Source organism: Otolemur garnettii, unplaced genomic scaffold (genome assembly GCF_000181295.1).
Source record: "Otolemur garnettii isolate 467f Iridium unplaced genomic scaffold, OtoGar3 scaffold00093, whole genome shotgun sequence".
Classification (NCBI taxonomy): domain Eukaryota; kingdom Metazoa; phylum Chordata; class Mammalia; order Primates; family Galagidae; genus Otolemur; species Otolemur garnettii.
Genome location: NW_003852488.1, coordinates 6,195,153 through 6,207,505, shown reverse-complemented (window position 1 = coordinate 6,207,505; position 12,353 = coordinate 6,195,153). Strand labels below are relative to the sequence as shown.

Below are 12,353 nucleotides of genomic sequence, written 5' to 3'. Positions count from 1 at the left end.
AGTCCCAGCTACTAGGGAGGCTGAGACAAGAAAATCACTTGAACCCAGGACTTTGAGGTTGCTGTGAGCTAAGATACCATAGCACTCTACCAAGGGTGACCAAGTGAGACTCTGTCTCAAAAAAATAAAAATAAATAATAAAATTCCCATGATAAGGAGAATGAGAGAATAATTGTTGTTACTCAATTTAAATATCCTCAAATATAAGAACCCATAAAGTTCCCAAATCCCCTCAGATTGCAAGCAGAAAGGGAGCAGACAGTGAACAGAAAGAAATAGTTAGCTTTTGGAGCTTTCTCAGTTATAGATTTGGAATCCAAAAACTGTTCACCACTGGACTGATATTTTTATTTGGAGCTTAAGATAAGACAGTAACCTCTTCCTCTAATATTAATTCTTTCTCTATATCTAATATCTCTTTCTGTAGTATTTGAAAGAGAAGGTCTGGGCTAGGCACAGTGGCTATAACCCTAGCACTCTGGGAGGCCAATGTGGGTGGACTGCTCTGACTTCACCAGTTCTAGGCCAGTCAGAGCAAGAGCAAGACCAAGACCTTGTCTCAAAAAACAGCCGGGTGTTGTGGAAGGCACCTGTAATCCCAGCTACCTGGGAGGCTGAGGCAAGAGAATGGCTTGAGACCAAGAGTTTGAGGTTGCTGTGGGCTCTGATGCCATGGCACTCTACCAAGGGTGACAAAATGAGACTCTGTCTCAAAAAATAAATTAATTAATTAATTAAATAAAAGAGGTCTGGCTCTGTGCCCATACCACAGTGGTTACAGCACCAGCCACATGCACCCAGGGTGGTGGGTTGGAACCTGGCCCAGGCCAGCTAAACAATGACAACTGCAACAAAAAATAGATAGGCGTTATGGTGGGCACCTGTAGTCCCAGCTACTTGGGAAACTGAGGCAAGAGAATCGTTTAATCCCAGGAGTTTGAGGTTGCTGTGAGCTTTGACACTACAGCACTCTACTGAGGGCAACATAGTGAGACTCTGTCTCAAAAAAAAGAAAAAAAAGGTCTGAATTCTTAGCTTCAGATAGGCAAGAGTCACAGTTACAGAGTAAGAATGTCTTTGTGACACAACTGGCTAGGCCACTACAGAAAAATAGCACTTAATTCTAGAGACATAGGTACATCTATTAATATTATCTTCATCCCTGAGGTATCAACTCCATTTACACAAAACAATAAGACAATTTACAACACTGAGCAGTGATGGACTTAATCCTTTCTTTTATGTCTCTTTTCAACTTTTACTCTTTTCTTCTTTTTTTATTTCTTTTGCTTCTCTTCTTCCTCTTTTTTATCTTCTTAAGTTCTTCTTATTCTTTTTATTAGTGCTTTTCTTTTCCTTTTGCATCAAATGATTATAGCCTACTCTCCTGCCTGCACATAGCATTCTCACCTTAATTTTATTATGAAAGAAGTCCAAATCTGTGTCGATACATGTTATGGAAATGATACGGATTTTAAAAAGCCATTAAAAAGTGACAAGTTTTCACATTGTTAGTAAGAAATCAGTAGCATGTCTATATAGAGTTACTAAATCCATAAAATGTTAAATTACAGGGGTATATCAAAATTAAAGAGATGTTAACATTTGAGAAATCTCAGTGAACAGATTATATGAGAACTCACTTAAACTATATTTGTACCTGTTTCAAATTTTTATTTTAAAAGTGAAAAGCTAAATTTTAACAATAAAAAGTTTTAAAAATTGTAAAATTAAAGGTAAGAAAGTCATTGATTAGAAATCAGGATACATGGATAATAAAATAGAGGAAAAGGACTTAAAACTTACATCAACACGGAAGTCTTCTAACCTCTTGAAACTACAGAGGTATTCCTGAAGTTTTGGGTCAACAGACTGTGTTTTAGATTGAGAATATTTCAGATAAGCCCAAAACTTTTCTAGTCCATACAGCTGACCTAATAACAAAGAAGAACATATATTATAAATTATATAGAATATTAAAAATGATTTATATTAAACATGATCCTACCAGCAATAAACCATCTGTCTTCCACTATATATTTCGTCTAGATCTTGAGAATAAGACAGGGAATGAATTAACAATAATGGCAGCTAACATTTATTGAGCATTTGTTATGTAATAGGTATTAAATGATTTATTATGTATCAAATGAATTTGAGCAATATACAACCCAAAAGTAGATGTGCTCTTATGTATATTATAGATGAGAAAACTGAACCTTGTAAGGTTAGGTAATTTACCCAAGGTCAGAGAGCTATTAGGTAGTCAAATGAGATTCTGCCTAGGAATCTGACCCAGAGGCTGCAGTCTTAACCACTGTGCATTCTGCATAAAATTTTCATATAATAGAATATCAATGAATAGCCATGCTTGTCAAAGGGATAACAACAACATACGCCTCCGTAAAGGAAATACTTAATAGTAGTTATTTTCCAATACCTCACAGGAAGGGCCTTCTTATTAAATGGTGGCCCATCCTTCATCAAGAACCATAACAGTGACATGAAGGTCTTAAGTTGAGGTTTGTTTGCCCTTAAGAAAACAACTATGAACTCCTTCTTGACTTATTGACAGACTCAGGTTTACAATTTCCAAATAGAGTAAGTTTTATTGTTGTTTATTTACCAGATTCATAGTCCTTTTTGGTTTCTTCTTGGAAATCCTTAAAAATTTCTTGTCTGAATTTTTTTTCCAGTCCATAACTATAAAACCTGAACAGACATTCTAACCCATACCTGTAGAAAGAAAAGGTTACATAATAAAATTTTTGCTATACGAATATAAATATAGCTAGCTATATTACTACAAGCAAACATAGCACAGATAATCCTAACCATAAAATTTTAGTACACAGATTTTTAACTAAGGTCGTAGTTAGTAATCCACAGCTGGCTTTGCTGTTTGTTGAGTCAGCCATGGAACATTATGAAGGTGTGCGTAGAGCCTGCAGAATGAGAGGTAGCCCAAGAGGCAAAGACCAGAATTCAGCTTCTGTAGATGTAGAGAGTATCTATTCCTGGTATTTCTGAAGAACTGGTCGAAATATTTAGTGTCAAATTGGAAATGTTTTTGATTTTTTCCAAGCCAAAATGTATAATGGTGTGTTTGTACATGGTATGAAATACTCCTCAACATAGTATCTGCTGAAAGATTCACTCTAGATAGATAAAGAACTCTTATGCCCTGGACCCCAAGTGTGGTTGATGCATTCAACAATACTGGTATGAACCTAATTAAATAGTTCCTAACAAAGTCTCCATAGATTAGTTATAAAATACAATTAGTAGCAAATACAAAAAAAAGCTATGATCACTACAGAAATCAGAAAACAAATTTCCTTGTTTCTTCATATAATTACCTAGGGAAACTGGGACAAGTTCTGAACAGTGCATCAGCAAACCATACTGCTCGACCTTCAACAAAAGGTAATGAGCAGAATCCATGAGAGTGGACAAGGCCATTAAGACAGCAATGAAAGTACCATGTCTGACTCAACTAGATACCACAATGATGACTCACTTGGAATTCTAAGTCACTGTGGGTGCCTCCATGGAATAAAGATTAAAACTTCTTTGGCTGGCTGTTCACAGCAAGCAGAGCATGTATGTTACTCTCTTATAACCAGCTTATTAACAAGATGGAAAGTGATGGTTGGTCCCAAAAGAATAAATAGGCTCTTAGCAAGCTACCAAGAGAAATTTAAAACTTCCAAACTACACATCCACACTCTAACCTGGGTCCTCAGGCTTTACTAGCTTTAAGTGATGCTGTTAGTTGAGGAGGACATTAAGGACTAAAGAAACAACAGCTCAGAATGACATTTTGCCTTGAGATTCATCTTATGGGATCAACTATACTGATATTAGTGGTTCTCAGCCTTGATCACAAATTAGAATCATCTGAGTTTTTAAGCATACCTATGCCCAGATTCCGGTCCAAATCACTGAAATCAAAATCTTTGGAGGGTGAAGTCTATTTTCTTTTATTTTTCCAAGACAGAATCTCACTATGTCACCCTTGGTAGAGTTCCATGGCATCACAGCTTACAGCAACCTCCAACTCTTGGGTGTAAGCGATTCTCTTGCCTCAGCTTTCCAAGTAGCTGGGACAGGTGCTTGCCACAACGCCCGGCTATTTTTTTGTTGTAGTTGTTTAGCTGGCCCAGGCCAGGTTTAAACCTGCTACCCTTGGTGTATGTGGCTGGTGCTGTAACCATTGTGCTACCAGCACTGAGCTGAGGGTGTAGTCTAGAGGTCTCCATTCTTTCTTTTTCTCTGTCTTTCTGGAGAAAAATGTTTCAGTTTTTTTTTGTTTTTTTGTGTGTTACAGGATCTTGCTCTGTTTCCTGGGCTAGTGTACAGTGGTGTCATCATAACTCAGTCTAGCCTCAAACTCCTCTAGCAATCCTTTTGCCTCAACCTTTCCAGTCGCTGGGACTACACTACCACACTCAGAAAATTTTTGTGTTTTTTTTGTAGAGACAGGGTCTCACTACTGCCCAGATTGGACTCAGAACATGTAGTTCAGTATTAGTGTTCTCTAGCGTATTAAAGGACTAGTAGAAAAAAATGAGATTAAACAGGTGAGACAAGCAGTATGTCATGAGAAAGAAAACTTGCTTTTTTTGTTGTTGTTGTTCCTTGAGGAATCTTTTTTTTTTAGAGACAGAGTCTCACTTTATTATTGTCCTGGGTAGAGTGCCTTAGCAACACAGCTCACAGCAACCTCCAACTCCTGGGCTTAGGCAATTGTCTTGCCTCAGCCTCCTGAGTAGCTGGGACTACAGGTGCCCACCACAACACCTGGTTAGTTTTTTTGTTGTTGCAGTTTGGCTGGGCCGGGTTCAAATCTGCTACCCTCAGTATATGGGGCCGATGTCCTACCCACTGAGCCACAGGCACTGCCCTCCCTTGAGGAATCTTAATGACTGTTTTGGCTCTAAACATTCATCAATTTGGGATGTATATGCACATGCAGGGGAGAAATTTATAACAGTGAGGGCATGGGAGAGGAAAATCCTATCATTTCATTTAGCCCCTTATATAAGCCTTCTAAGATGGCTCCTAATGACCCTAACTCTTGCTTTTCTGACTTTGTGTAGTTCCCTCCTATAGTGTACCAGGGCTGTCTGTATAGACAATCCAGTATGGCAGAAGTAGACATACAGGTTATAAAAGACACTGAGCCTTCCATCTTGGATGCATTCTTTCTTTCTTAAACTACTCATTCAAGGTAACAAACCATGTTGTAAAATGCCCTGTGGGAAGGTGAATGTGTTGAGGAACTAAGGTTTCCTGCCAAGGGCCATGTGAATGAGATCCTCCAGCCCAGGTGAAGTCTTCATAGATTACAGCCCCATCCTAATACCTTGACTATAACCTCACTAAAGACCTTCAGCCAGAACTACCCAGCTAAGCAGTTCTTAAAGATTCAGAACTCTTAGAAGCTGTGGAATAATAAATGTTTGCTGTTTTAAACTTCTGAGTTTGGGGGGAAATTTGCTGTGAAGCAATAGAAAAATAGAAAATAAAAACTAGCCCTTCCCCCTCCAGTTACGTTTTGCTACTTTCACAGTTCAAAATCAGGTTACTTTAGTAATAGTTTTTAAAATTATTTTCTGAAAACTCCAAGTGTAAAAATATTTTAAAATATTTGACCTGTAATTTTCTTTTGCATCTTCCCAAGCAAGTTGTCTAAATTCCTCATACATTTTTTTATTGAAGTGATCTCTGAGGAAAAAGGACCAGAAACGAAAGAGGGTATTCATTTCTTGGGACTGACCAATTCCCAAGCGTTTTCTCTCTGTAAGAAGTTAAAATAATAAAACATTGTTTTATTAAACATACATTTTAAAGTCAGGATGACAGATATTTTATATAATTTAAAATGAAGAAAGATCAAACATATTAATCCTCAAAATGCATTTGGGTTTCTTCTAAATACAGGACAATGTTTATTTATTTTCTGACTCAATGTTGAAATTATAAACATCTGTCAATAGTACTAAGAAGAATATAAGAATATACTAAATTTTCTTTCTTTCTTTTTTGTTTTTAAGAAACAGAGTCTCACTTTGTTGCCCTCAGTAGAGTACCATGCTGTCACAGCTCACAGTAACCTCCAACTCCTGGGCTTAGGTAATTGTCTTGCCTCAGCCTCCCAAGTAGCTGGGACTACAGGTGTCTGCCACAATGCCAGGCTATTTTTTTGTTGCAGTTTAGCTGGGGCCCAGTTTGAACCCACCACCCTCAGTATATGGGGCCAGCACCCTATACACTGAGTCACAGGCGCTGCCCTAAATTTTATTTCTTAATGTGTATAAGCTTTAAAATATTTAATAAAGAACATAAATGTACATTAAGGTAATTATAAGTCTAAAAATCAAAAAATTTAATCTGACATTAAATGACATGATTTGGATTTCTTAAAATTATATTTTAATTTTAAATATAGCTGGATAAAGGACAAACATCTTACCACTTAGGCATCTTCGTCGATACTTGTGGTACACTTGTTGGGTAAAGCCATTTTCCTTCAAAAGTTCATGAGAAGGATGCTGGAACTTTGGGAATGAATGAGGAGTGCATCCATAACTTCCTACTAGTGGTGCACCTTCTGAAGGTGAAGCATTTGAACTGCTGTTTGAGGAGGGGGAAAAAAGCCTTCAAACTGAAATATCAAGAACCAAGTGTTTAAACCAATTTGTGCTTTTTCTTTTTCACTTTTGGGAGTCTGAGCAGAGGAAAAAGGCAGTAACTTCTAATACTCTCCTAAATTAATAGCATACAGATCTACATATCAAGTGCTATTTATGTTCAACATATAGTTTACATAATTCAGAAGCTGATTGAAAAAGTGAGGTCAGAAATTCTCAAACTAAAATAGTAAGTAGAAGCCCATAACTAAATAAACGATTCCTATTCCAGATCCATTATTAATCTAAATTCTCAAACTAGAATAAAGATTCTCAAACCAAAACAATAAGTAGAGGCAGTTAGCTGAATAGCTTATTCCTCTTCCAGATCTATTATTAATTTAGATTAGTATGGTACTGGGGGATTTTCAGCTTATCTTCAGCAATTTAGGTTAATGATATAAACTGAGGACATAGAAATGAAGGACAAAATCTGACACAAAGGCAAAACTTTATTATCTCAAAAATATACTCTCAACTCCACTTCTGAAATATCTCCTAAATCTATCTTTTCCTTTTCATCTGCATTCTATTATTCAAATGTAGGTTTTCTATTTTTTTTTTTTTTTTTTTTGAGACAGAGTCTCACTTTGTCGCCTTCAGTAGAGTGCCGTAGTGTCGTAGATCATGGTAACCTCAAACTTTTGGGCTCAAGTGATCCTCTTGCCTCAGCCTCCCAGGTACTTGGGACTACAGTTACCCACCACAATGCCTGGCTATTTTTAGAGACAGGGGGTCTTGCTCTTGCTCAGGATGGTCTCAAACCTGTGAGCTCAGGCAATCCACCTGCCTTGGCCTCCCAGAGTGCAGGGATTACAGGTGTGAGCCACCATGCCTGGCTCATTAAATGTGGATTTTCATCTCCTTTTACTTGAATTAACCAGTCTCCTTGTTTTTCCAGTCTCCCTCCTCTATCTTGTTACCAAAGTGATCTTCCTAAGACATTAATTTCAATCAGTGGCTCTCAAAATGTAGTCTGTGGACCACTGTAAGGTTCCCAAGAACCTTACAGAAAGCCTCCAAGAACAAAACTATTTTCATAACAATGCTAAAACACTGGCCTTTGCACTATGTTGACATTTGTACTGTACCACAAAAGCAATAGTATGTAAATCTGCTGATATGCAGCCAGGTACTATGGCTCACACCTGTAATTCCAGCACTCTGGGAGGCTGAGGCAGGAGGATCACTTGAGCTCAGGCATTTGAGACCAGCCTGAGTAACAGTGAGATTCCTTTTTACTAAAAATAGAAAAATTAGCTCAGTGAGGAGGGTACCTGTAGTCTCTGCTACTTGGGAGGCTGAGGCAGGAGAATCAGAGGAATTTGAGGCTGGGCTGATGCCATGGCCCTCTAGCCCGGACAACAGAGGGAGATTTTGTTTCAAAAAACAAATAACAAAAAATAAAGAAAAACCTCGGTGATGTGAATTGTGCCTGTGGCATCAAACTTTACTTCTAGTAATGGTATCCTTCACTGTTATGTATTTGAAATTAAAAAAAAAAATGCTAGTTTCAACTTAAGGTGAAAAATCAACTTTACAAAATTTTAATCTTTATATGTCTTTTGTGTGTAACAAAAAGGGAATGGAAGCTTTACAAGATAAAAATCTTCTAGAGGTATGTTTCACAATAATGTGATTATAGTGAACACTACTGAATTTTGCACTTAAAAATTGTTAAGATGGAAAATTTTATGTCATATACATTTTACAGAAAGCTTTTTAAATGGGATGGAAGCACATACTTTTATGAGACATTAAAGTATAATGGTTGTCCTAAAGCAGCAGTTCTCAACCTGTGGGTCATGGACCCCTTTGGGGTCAAACAACCCTTTCACAGGGGTTGCCTAATATCAGATATTTACATTACGATCCATTAACAGTAGCAAAAATTACAGTTATGAAATAGCAACGAAAATAATTTTATGGTTGGAGGTCACTGCAGTATGAGGAACTGTATTAAAGGGTAGCAGCATTAGGAAGGTTGAGAACCACTGTCCTAAAGCAAAGCACTTGAGTGATAAGTCATGTGGTAAAACAGCTGCTTTTTTCATGGCACATCGCTTTTATTTAGTATCACTTTAAGAACAACCAACAAACAATGGTATTTGTTAGCTGTTTCCTTGAAAATGAACAAAATGGTTCTTTAATGTCAAGGGAAACAACTGAGTATTTGTTCCCAATAATAAAATTTGAGCTTTTAAGCAAAATTGAGAATTTTGTATTTGTCACTATGAGTTTAACAGTTACCACCAATACTTAAAAGACTTTTCTTACAAAATAAATTGTGACTTTTTTAGGAGTCTATGTGTGTACAAGTGTAGTAAAATATACCTTATATAATACTTATCATTTTAAGCATTACTCATAAGTGTATAATTCATTGGCATTAAACAATAACAACTCAAAACTTCGTTCTCAACAAGACTATTAAACAATAGTTACCCCAGCTCTTTACCCCTCCCCACATCCTCTATTAACTTCCAGTCTAATTTTGGTCTCTGAATTTCACTGTCTAAGGTACCTCATATAGGCGGAATCATACTTCATAAACTTCTGTGTTTAGTTTATATCAGCAGCCACTATATTTTCAAGGTCCATTCATGTTGTAGCATTCTTTTTTATGGTTGAATGTTTGTACTCTATTGCATGCAAACACCACATTGTGTTTAGCCAGTAATTTGTTGATGTTCTCACCTTTTGGTTATTATGAATAATCCTGCTGTGAGCACAAGCATACAAACATCTGTTTGAGTCCTTATTTAGATAGCTAAAAGTAGTATAACTGGGTTATATGGTCCTATGTTTTAACATTTTAAGGTAACGCCAAACTGTTCTCCATAGCAGCTACGGCAATTTTATTTTATTTTTTTTTGAGACAGAGTCTTAGTATGTTGCCCTTGGCAGAGTGCTGTAGCATCATAGCTCACAGCAACCTCAAATTCTTAGGTGATTCTCTTGCCTCAGCCTCCCAAGTAGCAGGGACTACAGGTGTCCGTCCCAACGCCTGGCTATTTTTTGGTTGCAATTGTCATTGTTGTTTAGCAGGCCCGGGCTGGATTCGAAACCGCTAGGCTTGGTATATATGGCAAATACCATAACCACTGGGCTACAGGTGCCAAGCTGCAGCTGCAGCATTTTATATTCCCACCACCAATATATGAGGATTCCAATTTTTCTACATCCTCACAAACATTTATTTTCAGGTTATTAAATTTATACATATTCTATCTATATTAATCAGCTCAGGCTGCCATAACAAGATTGCATAGACTGAGTGGCTTAAACAATAGAGATTCATTTCCTCACAATTCTGGAGGCCAGAATCCAAGAAAAATGTATCAACAAGGTTGTATTCTAGTAAGGTCTCTCTTCCTTACTTATAGACAGCCACAATCTTGCTGTGTTCTCACATGGCCTTTTTTCTGTGTAGGTACAAAGAGAAATTGTTCTGGTGTCTCTTCCTCTTCTTATAAAGACATAAATCTAACCAGAATAGAACTCTGCTCTTAATGACCTCATTTAATCTTATTACCTCCTTAAACGTTTTATATCCAAATACAGTCACATCAGGGATTAGGGCTTCAACATAGGAATCTGGGGCCAGAGGTGGTGGCTCACACCGGTAATCCTAGCACTGTAGGAGGCTGTGAGGTCGGTGGATTGAGCTCAGAATTTTGAGACTAGCCTGAGCAAAAGCAAGACCCTAGACTCTACTAAAAACAGAAAAACTAGCCAGGTGTTGTGGCCAGTGTCTGGAGTCCCAGCTATTCAGGAGGCTGAGGCAAGAGGATCACTTGAGCCCAGGAGTTTGAGGTTGTTGTGAGCTAGGATGCCACAGAACTGTCTCAAAAAAAAAAAAAAAAGTCTAGGAGTAAGAATTTAGAATTCAACAAAACTGTATAAGACACAAGGAAAGAAAATAAAACTCAAGAGATAATAAAACAAACTGAACCAGACTTAAAGATAATAAATTGATTAGCATGATAACAGCTTGGACTTTAAAATAACTATGATTAATATGTTGAAGAATCTAAAGTAAAAGGTGGAAAAAATTCTGCATTCACCATTCTGCATGAACAGATGGTGAATTTCAGTAGAAAAAAAGAAAACCATATTTAAAAAGTCAAATGGCAATGCAAGAGCCTTTGAACACAGTTAAGGAAAGAATCAGTAAGTTTGAATAGAGGTCAATTAAAATTATTCAAAGTAGGGGTGGTGCCTGTGGCTCAGTGGGTGAGCCACACCAGCCTCATATACCGAGGGTGGTGGGTTCAAACCCGGCCCCAGCCAAACTGCAAGAAAGGCATTGTGGCAGGTGCCTGTAGTCCTAGCTACTTGGGAGGCTGAGGGAAGATAATCACCTAAGCCCAGGAGTTGGAGGTTGCCGTGAGCTGTGTGAGGCCACGGCACTATACTGAGGGTGACAGAGTGAGACTCTTTCTCTATTAAAAAAAAAAATAATAATATATATATATATATTCAAAGTAAAATCAATTAAAAATGTAGACAAAAAGCAGATAAGAGCATCCAACGGCTATGAATATTATCAAATAGTCTAACATATGTGTAATTTAAAATTTAGAAAAAAAAACAAAAAATGGGCAGAAAAATTTATAAAGATAGGAGACAAAAATTTTCCTAAGTGAATTTTAAAAATGCATATATTTAAAACTATCAGAGAACCACTCCAGGATAAATACTTATTATGTGTGTATGCACAATAGATATATAAAGACTTGGCATGGTTGTTCATATCTGTAATCCTAGCACTTTGTTTTTAGTCTCAAGCTGTCGCCTCAGGTAGAGTGCTGTGACATCACAGCTCACAGCAACCTCCAGCTAGGGCTCAAGTGATCCTTTTATCTCAGTTTTTCTATTTTTAGTGTACATGGGGTCTCCCTCTTATCTTAGTTTTTCTATTTTTAGTAGAGACAGAGTCTCGCTTTTGCTCAGGCTGGTCTCAAAATTGTGAGCAATCCACCTGCCTCAGCCTCCCGGAGAGCTAGGATTACAGGCATGAGCCACTGTGTCCAGCCTATAATCCTAACACTTCGGAAGGTCATGACAGGACAATTGCCTGAGGCCAAGAGTTGAGACTTCCCTGGGCACCAAACATTTAAAAATTAGGTGGGTGTGGTGGTTCATGCCTGTAGTTCTAGCTGCTCAAGAGGCTGTAGGCAGATCACTTGAGCCCAGGAGTTTGAGGTTTCAGCGAGCTATAAAGATGCCACTTTACTCCAGCTTAGGTGACAGATTGAGTACTTGACTCAAAAAAAAAAAAAAAATACACACACACAGGCACATATTCCCAGATTCTTAATGGCATTAACTTAACTACATTCTTAATAGATACATATAAAAGAAATGAATATAAAAAAACATTTACTAAAACTATATGTGCACACATGTATATATGTACACATAATTGTCTAATGAAAAATAACAACAAAACGTAGGACAAGGAATAGGGATAAGTAATGAAAGTTTAATGTTGAAAGGTTCTTATACTATCCACGAGTGGTATAATATTACTTGAAAGTAGGCTCAGTGCCTATAATTTAGTGGCTAGGGCACCAGCCACATACACTGGAGCTGGCAGGTTCGAACCCAGCCCAGGCCTGCCACCAAACAACAATGACAACTAAAAAAAAAAAA

At 37.4% G+C, this 12,353-nt stretch overlaps 1 protein-coding gene across 2 annotated transcripts in view; it reads right to left on the bottom strand.

Annotated features, from left to right (window-relative positions):
* The window catches only part of LARP1B (La ribonucleoprotein domain family member 1B), a 138,968-nt gene that overhangs the window by 2,358 nt on the left and 124,257 nt on the right, over positions 1-12,353 (bottom strand). For both annotated transcript variants that reach the window (XM_023516569.1, XM_023516570.1), the window contains 4 exons: positions 6,479-6,639; positions 5,659-5,803; positions 2,627-2,736; positions 1,807-1,934 (listed from right to left, as the gene is read on the bottom strand). In XM_023516569.1, the coding sequence (XP_023372337.1) occupies positions 1,807-1,934; positions 2,627-2,736; positions 5,659-5,803; positions 6,479-6,639 (544 nt within the window). The remainder of the gene's footprint in view (positions 1-1,806; positions 1,935-2,626; positions 2,737-5,658; positions 5,804-6,478; positions 6,640-12,353) is intronic.